Source organism: Polypterus senegalus, chromosome 2 (genome assembly GCF_016835505.1).
Source record: "Polypterus senegalus isolate Bchr_013 chromosome 2, ASM1683550v1, whole genome shotgun sequence".
NCBI classification, from domain to species: domain Eukaryota; kingdom Metazoa; phylum Chordata; class Cladistia; order Polypteriformes; family Polypteridae; genus Polypterus; species Polypterus senegalus.
In genome coordinates, this window is record NC_053155.1 from 314,728,461 (window position 1) to 314,736,407 (window position 7,947).

The following is a 7,947-nucleotide window of genomic DNA, read 5'->3' on the forward strand; positions in this document are numbered from 1 at the left end:
GGACACACACAAACACTAGGGCCAATTTAGAATCACCAGTCCACCTAACCTGCATGTCTTTGGACTGTGGGAGGAAACCCACGCAGACACAGGGAGGACCCGAGAAGCGAACCCGGGTCTCCTAACTGCGAGGCAGCAACGCTACCACTGCGCCACCGTGCCGCCCGACTTGCAACATTTGAGATGCAATTTATTTTTCAATTTATCCGAATTAGCTCAGGTTGGTCATAGTCACATGGGGTCTGCAGTGGGCTTTTAACCCACACCCTTAGGGTTTGAGGTTCAGAGCCTTAACCACTATGATGCACTGCCTACCTGCAGTATAAAGGGTTATGGAGTGCTGGAACAAAGCAGGAATAAATTCAAGATTGGACACTAATCCATCACGAAGCACACAATCCCAACACTCCCTAAACCCTCGTGTGAGCAAATTTTAATGAAACCGTCGGCTCGGTCTCGATTTGCATACTCCATTTCTGTGTGGGAGTTTTTCTCGGAGGGGTACTCCGCTTTTCCTCCCGCATACCAAAGCTGTGTCTTCTAATGCCAGACTCCTAAATTGGCATTAAAAAGAGTGAATGTGCCATACGTTACTCCATCTAGGTTTGTGTGGCACCCAGTGCTGCTGGTAGAGGGCACAGCACCCCTGTGAACACACAACTCTACTCGAGTACATTTGGGAAGTAGATGGATGCAAGTAAGCAACATGCACGTGATTTGCCTCTTGTTGAGGAGGCAGTGCCAACTACTTGGCAGCAGCCGACATCTGTAAATATTTAAAAAGGTTTTAAATGCAGTACATCTCGTAATCTTTACCTGGTGTCGTACTCTGTTTTTTTTTTTGTTTTTTTTAAATCCATTTCATGCGGTGGGAAGAGAAATCTTGACAACCTTTTTAATAAGGATGAGAGATTGGGACGTCGTAACGGTTACTAAACAAACAAGCTTGGAGGGGAGGGTGGTGGTCTCGTTTTGTCAATTTTTCATTTTTCAGTCAAACCTCTCCTGCATTAGGACGGTCTCTGAAGTTTGTGTCCTTTTGTCTAATGTAATAGCTTTGGTCCAGTAAGGATAGTTTATGCTCCCTGAATGCTTGTTTAAAATTTGACTAACTTTTACTATCTTTTTTTTTTTCCCCACTAGACCCTGGATCTGGCACAGATGGGACCACCACAGCAGGCCATTCCTCCAGCATCGTTGGATCTGAAGTGGCCTTGTTTGCTGGGATCGCCTCCGGCTCTGTCATCTTCATCATCATCATCATCATGCTGGTTGTCCTTCTGATGAAATACCGTCGAAGGCATAGGAAACACTCTCCACAACACTCTGCGACGCTCTCTCTCAGCACCCTCGCAACCCCCAAACGCGGGGGAAACAACAATGGCTCCGAACCCAGTGACATTATCATCCCTCTTAGGACTGCGGACAGCGTGTTCTGCCCTCATTATGAAAAAGTCAGTGGGGACTATGGACATCCAGTTTATATAGTTCAAGAGATGCCACCACAGAGCCCAGCGAACATTTATTATAAAGTTTGAACTAGCAGGAGGACCACTGCTGAGGAATAGTCATATATATATATTTTTTTTTAAATGGAGAATTCCCTGTTGAGCTGCGTTTTGTGGTTGGGGTTTTTTTCAGTGGCTAATTGTGCACTATGAAAGACTTGAACATGAACTCCCATACGAGAGATCAAGAGAGCAACTTCGGTGGATCGCCATGGTTGTGGTGGTATGCAAGCAGGCTTATCTAAAACTGGAGTACCGGCTGAGGTGAAATTTTGTTCCGATGCCAACATCCTGGGAATTTTAAAGAAAGAAAAAAAAAACCAGAAGCAAAAAAGACTAAATATGAGGGATGGCTTGAACAGAACAGAGCATCGCTGACTGGATGTTCTGCGCATTAAAACATTTTGGCCCTTGAATTTTATTTTATTTTATTTTACGTTAAGCATAACTTTTTTTTAATTTTAGGAGTTTCTCAAAGTAAGTCTGTATTCTCCTTTTTCTTTTTTTTTGAAGTTTGCCACTGGTATCACAACTCTAATTACTTGAAGACACTTTGATGTGCGTTTTTTGGTTTTGTTTTACTTCTTCCCAAACTTTTGAGGCATTTTTTTTATCCACTTTTATGAAATATTGACACTGTTAATTTGCATGTAAACATCACAATTTCCCCCCCACCCATACATAAAAAGCCACAAACAGACTTAGTAGATTGAAAAGTTTTCTTAAATAAGTGGAGTGACGTGGGGAACAGGAGGCAAGTCCACTGGAAGGCTGAGCTTGGCATGCACGTGGAGTTCACGTTGAACGGGGCCGCCACACATTGATGATGATGGTGGTGGTGGTGGTGCGCTGCTTACTTACGTTCCGCGACCCCTTGATGTTTCTTTAAGTAGCACTTTGGTACCGGCGGACGCAGTCGGCTAAAAGGAACGGAGTAGAAAGGTGAAAGCGGAGAATGTCGGAGAAGTGAGGGGGGCCGGCGTGGTGCGTTGCGCGGTCGTATGGTCGCAGGATTATTTGTAGGTACAGGCAATAAAACAATTAAAAAAAAAATAAATAAATAAACCTGTAAACTGCCTTACAGCTTGTTAAGGACCCTGGTCGTCTTCTGGTTGACGCCGAAGCAGACTGAGGTACTACGTCGACTGTTCTGTGAGTACGTTGCAGTGCAGGTCCTGTGAGTTTCACAGCAGTTCATTGGTGCTCTTGTTCCACTGTAAAGCACATTAAATAGTTGCAGTTTATTTCACTCAATTTTATTTTTTTTTTTTCCTGAAAAATAACTGTACATTCGGGGGCAGAAAACACTTATTTATTCTAGGTAAATATAGCACATGACTTACGTGGTATGAGAAATGTAATAATATATTCTGGTAAAAAAGAAAAAAAAATGCACATTATGCAAGCTAGGCTATTTTTATGTCCCTTTTTTATTAAATGTTCAATCTGTAGCTGCCTTGTTCAAATAATAACCTATATCCATGTATATTGGTGGGAGGGCGGGCGGACATTGTGAGGGTTGTTTTTTTTTAATTCTATTTTATTAAGTAAGCCCTAGCATCTTCTCCCTTCATGTCTCGCATTACAGGAGGTGAAGAAACAGAAATGATGATAAATGGCTACAAACAATAAATACAATGTTCTGGGAATTCTTGTCTCCTCTCTCCCACTGGCATCGCATTTCTTTTCCCCCCTTATGTTGTGGAAATTTGTTTTTTTTTCCTTTTTTCCTATTTTGTTTTATACAGTGCAGCAACACAGAAGTGGTTTTATTTGTAAGTGTTTAAGGCTTTGGCACTCTCTGGAATAATGAAAACAAAATTAGTTGTATTTTTACATAGATCCGTTACTATGGCAATATCTTTATATTCTGAAGTGGGAGGAAAGAGAACGAACCGCACTAGGAATCCCAGTCCTCCAAGGAGTGCATATGTATAAATGAACTGTCACCGAAATGATTATTTTGTCTCTTTCTTGAACCTAAAAATTACGTTGACCAAGCAGCAGAACAGAACGTGTACACTCGGCGACTCTCTTAAGAGGTTGCCATAGTTACTAAGTACTGCACATATGCAATTTATTTTTTTTTTTTTCCTCGAGTCCTTACACCCATGGAAAGTGTTCTTAAACCAATATTATTATTTTTTTTAATAATTTTGATTTTAGTCAGAAGCAGCTTTTTGCGTAACATCAGTTGCCTGTGTTGTGGTTATGAAGTAAACTGTGAAATTATAAAATGCAACCAGCAATCAGTTGGATTATTTTTTTTATTTTTTTTTTTGTGTGTATGTGTGGTTGCTGAGAGTCTGGTGCAGAATATGACAATCTATTGACTAATTTTTTCTTTTTTATTGTAATTTTTTTTTTAATTTTTTAAAATCTGAAGTTAGCTGACAACTTCAGGGTGTTACTGTAAATGCCTTGCTTGTATGGTCATCCCTAGTCACCTGACTTTGAAATTTGCACCGTACATTTTTAGTAGTGAAGATTACTGTACATATGTTAATGTTTGTATTGTATATGGAAATTGGGTTGTTACAATAGCCTTATTTTACCTTTTTAGGAAAGAATAAGAATACACCGCAAAACAATTTTTTGGTAACCAGCTTATGTAAATAGAAAAGATGTTTTTATAAACTCTAAAAAAAAAAACAAAAGGTTTTTGTAAAAAAAGAAAAAGAAAAAAAAAATTACAAAAAGAGATCACATTTTTTTGCAATGTATTTTAGCTATAAAGCTTGTTTAAAAGCCGTGTCATTTCTTCCCTCCCTCTCCCCCTTTTGCACTGTTTTAAAAGGTAATTGGTTAAGAAATACTTGCCAAATTGACTGCTGCATACTTGTGCCATAAGCGCGTACCATGAATATTTATTTATTTTTTATTTTATTTTTCTTTTGTGGTGGTGGGAGGGAGGGTGGTCCAGTGTGTAAGTATCACAGTATTATTTCAGATTTTTTTTTCTTTTTTTCTTAGCCTGCATATTTTTTTTTTTTTTTTAGTTATGCATTAATTACATTTAATAACCAGGAACAATTCCTGAAGAATCTTAAACAATCACATTCCACAAGTCTGTTACAAACTGAAGTTGGTTTTCAATAAAAATGTTTTTCCTATGGATATTTTTGTCTTATGTGCTTTATTTAATTTTTCACACAATGGTTTATCCATCCATCCATCATCCAACCCGCTATATCCCAACTACAGGGTCACGGAGGTCTGCTGGAGCCAATCCCAGCCAACACAGGGCACAAGGCAGGAACAAACCCCGGGCAGGGCGCCAGCCCACACGATGGTCTATAAATAGTATTTACAATGCCTATAAAACTATTCACCACTTGGAAGGGTTTTTTTTTCACATTATATTGTTGTACAACATTTAATTTGTGGGTTTGACACTGATCAACAGAAGATAACTCTTAATATTGGTTCAGATATGGGATGCTGGGTGGAATCTCATCAGAATTAGCTGACATTAAGAGTCCATCCAGTAGGGGTCAGTGCTGGGGCTGTTGCTATTTTAATATAATGGCTGCTCCAGATCTGTCCATCCATCCATTATCCAACCTGCTATATCCTAACTACAGGGTCACAGGGGTCTGCTGGAGCCAATCCCAGCCAACACAGGGCACAAGGCGTGAACAAATCCTGGGTGGAGCGCCAGCCCACCACAGGGGGCACACACACACACACACACTAGGGACAATTTAGGATCACCAATGCACCTAACCTGCATGTCTTTGGACTGTGGGAGAAAACCGGAGCACCACACATACACGAGGAGAACATGCAAACTCCACGTAGGGAGGACCCAAGAAGCGATCCCAGGTCTCCTAACTGCACGGTAGCCGCCTGCCGCCCGGTCCAGATCTGATTATGTAATTTTTGTTATTCTATAACTTTATTACATAGAAAATCGCCCAAAAAATCCCGGACCATCAAAGTGTGCGAACTGATGACATGAAGAATCGTCTGCACTCAACTGGAATTGTCCCCACAAAGTCATTCAGACCATCTGGATCTGTGTAATTAGATCTGGACCACCCTGTACAGGGTGGCTCAGATCTCTCTCTTCATATTTAAAAAAAAAAAAATTTTGACACAATGAGATTTTTTGGAAAAGATTCCCCCCAGACCCAAAGTCCTGCCCTCCTCTCCGCTAATTCCGGTTCATAGCCCACGCCCGCATTGGTGTGAATGCTTTTGTCAGACTCGGTTCCTGCGCTCTCGGCTCTTATACATTTTTATGTTTTCCTCACTTTAAGTTCCCAATAAAAGAAGACTTCTGTCCTAATCTTATTGAAGATTTTCATCCCGAAAGGTTATCGGAAGAAATGAGGACACGGGCAATCCTAGCATCGAGAAACAAAGTCGTACAAATTTAACGTGAAAGCTTGTCGATCGGTTACGCTGCAAATTGATTGAATGTGTATCAATAGACTCTGCTGAAACCGTTGATGGTGAGGAAAATGAAAACATCAACTTACAATATCACGAAGCATATTAACATCGTCTGCTCTTCCACCGGCTGAATTACTGTTGAAAGGAGGACGTATCGTGGTGATGTTGCATAATTTATAGTATCTCACAAAAGTGAGCACACCCCTCGGATTTTGGTAAATATGCAATATGTAATGTAGTCCATCTTCAGGGGATAACCTGAGACACCAAAGGAGATCTCGATATGCCATTCGTATTCAAACATTTGCAGTTTCCCATTAAAATAGCTTTTGCTACGACAATTAACAAATCACAGGGACAAACATTAGAAAAAGTCGTTTTATTTAATAGAGAGAGAGACGAAATTCAATCTGGGCAGTTATACGTTGCATTGATGCAAATGTTAGTCTTCACATGAACATTTTAAAATCCGTTTAAATTGTACGTACACAAGTGACAAAACCGCAAAGAGGCTAACGCGTAGTCCTGGCCAGGGGGTTGGTGAGCGAAGCGTGCAGGGGGCAAAGCCCCCTAGTAATAAAAATGAAGAACACAGAGAATCGTCCAATAAACGAGAGAGAAAAATATCCCAAACAAGTGAACAGAAATGCAAAAAAAAAGCAACGTTTCTAGAATGTAAGTTGGAGGATAAAGCAATTCATAATATTGTTTGACGGGGTGTTAATGACAGTTAATGTTTTATTTACTTTTTATTACATTTTACTTTTTTTTTTAATGTTTTATCATTCATTGGTATTTAAAATAGACAGATGTAGTGAAACACTCAAGTAACTGATTTTCTATTTATAATAGATAAGGACCAAACCATCTTCCTCCCACACTCTGCATACTCTTCTACATCCATCCATCCATCCATCATCCAACCCTCTATATCCTAACCACAGGGTCACGGGGGTCTGCTGGAGCCAATCCCTGCCAACACAGGGCACAAGGCAGGCACAAATCCTGGGCAGGGTGCCAGCCTACCGCAGGGCACACACCGGTGACAATTTAGAATCGCCAATGCACCTGACCTGCATGTCTTTGGACTGTGGGAGGAAACCCACGCAGACACGGGGAAGACCCGGGAAGCGAACCCAGGTCTCCTTACTGCAGCACTACCACTGTGCCACCCCTCTTCTACATACCAAATTTTTAAATACCATTTCTTTATCTAGCGGAGGGGTGCCCTGACGCACTTTGAGCAGCTCAGCCACAAGATGGCGGGAGGCCCAGTGTTCGCCCCCAGGGGTTAATACAGAATACGCCCAACAGAATGTAACTACCTAACGGACAAAAATCGGCTTATATTGTAAACCGAGTGGCCACTTTATTAGGTACAATTTGCTATTCCCGGGTTGGACCCCCTTTTGCCTTCAGGACTGTCATAATTCTTCATGGCGTAGAGTCAACAAGGTGCTGGAAACATTCCTCAAGGGATTTTGCGCCGTATTGACATGATAGCATCACGCAGTTGCTGTGGACTTGCCGGCTGCACATCCATGATGTGAATCTCCCGTTCCACCACATCTCAAAGGTGCTCTACTGGATTGAGATCTGGTGACTGTAGAGACCATTGGAGTCCAGTGAGCTCATTGTCATGTTCAAGAAACCAGTTTGAGATGATCTAAGGCTTGTGACATGGTAGTTTATCCTGCTGGAAGAAGCCATCAGAAGATGGGTACACTGTGGTCATAAAGAACATTACAACACTCTGGACGAGAACAGGCCATTCAGCCCAACAAAGCTCACCAGTCCTATCCACTTGTTACTTCCAAAAAAACATCAAGTCGAGTTTTGAAAGTCCCTAACGTCTTACTGTCTACCACACTACTTGGTCGCTTATTCCAAGTGTCTATCATTCTTTGTGTAAAGAAAAACGTCTAATTTAGTTAGGTATTAATGAGTGACAGGACTTGTGACCAACTATGGATGATCTCTCAACATTGGAACAGTCTGAACGAGAACAGGCCATCGAGCCTACCAAAGCTCACCAGTCCTG

General features: G+C 41.2%; 1 protein-coding gene across 1 annotated transcript in view; it reads left to right on the forward strand.

Moving 5' to 3' along the window:
• efnb2a (ephrin-B2a) overlaps positions 1-3,147 on the forward strand; it is a 50,729-nt gene extending 47,582 nt beyond the window's left edge. Inside the window, exon 5 of the mRNA XM_039745933.1 lies at positions 1,144-3,147. Within this exon, the coding sequence (XP_039601867.1) occupies positions 1,144-1,538 (395 nt within the window). The 3' untranslated portion in view covers positions 1,539-3,147. The remainder of the gene's footprint in view (positions 1-1,143) is intronic.
• The last annotated feature ends 4,800 nt before the right edge of the window (positions 3,148-7,947 follow it).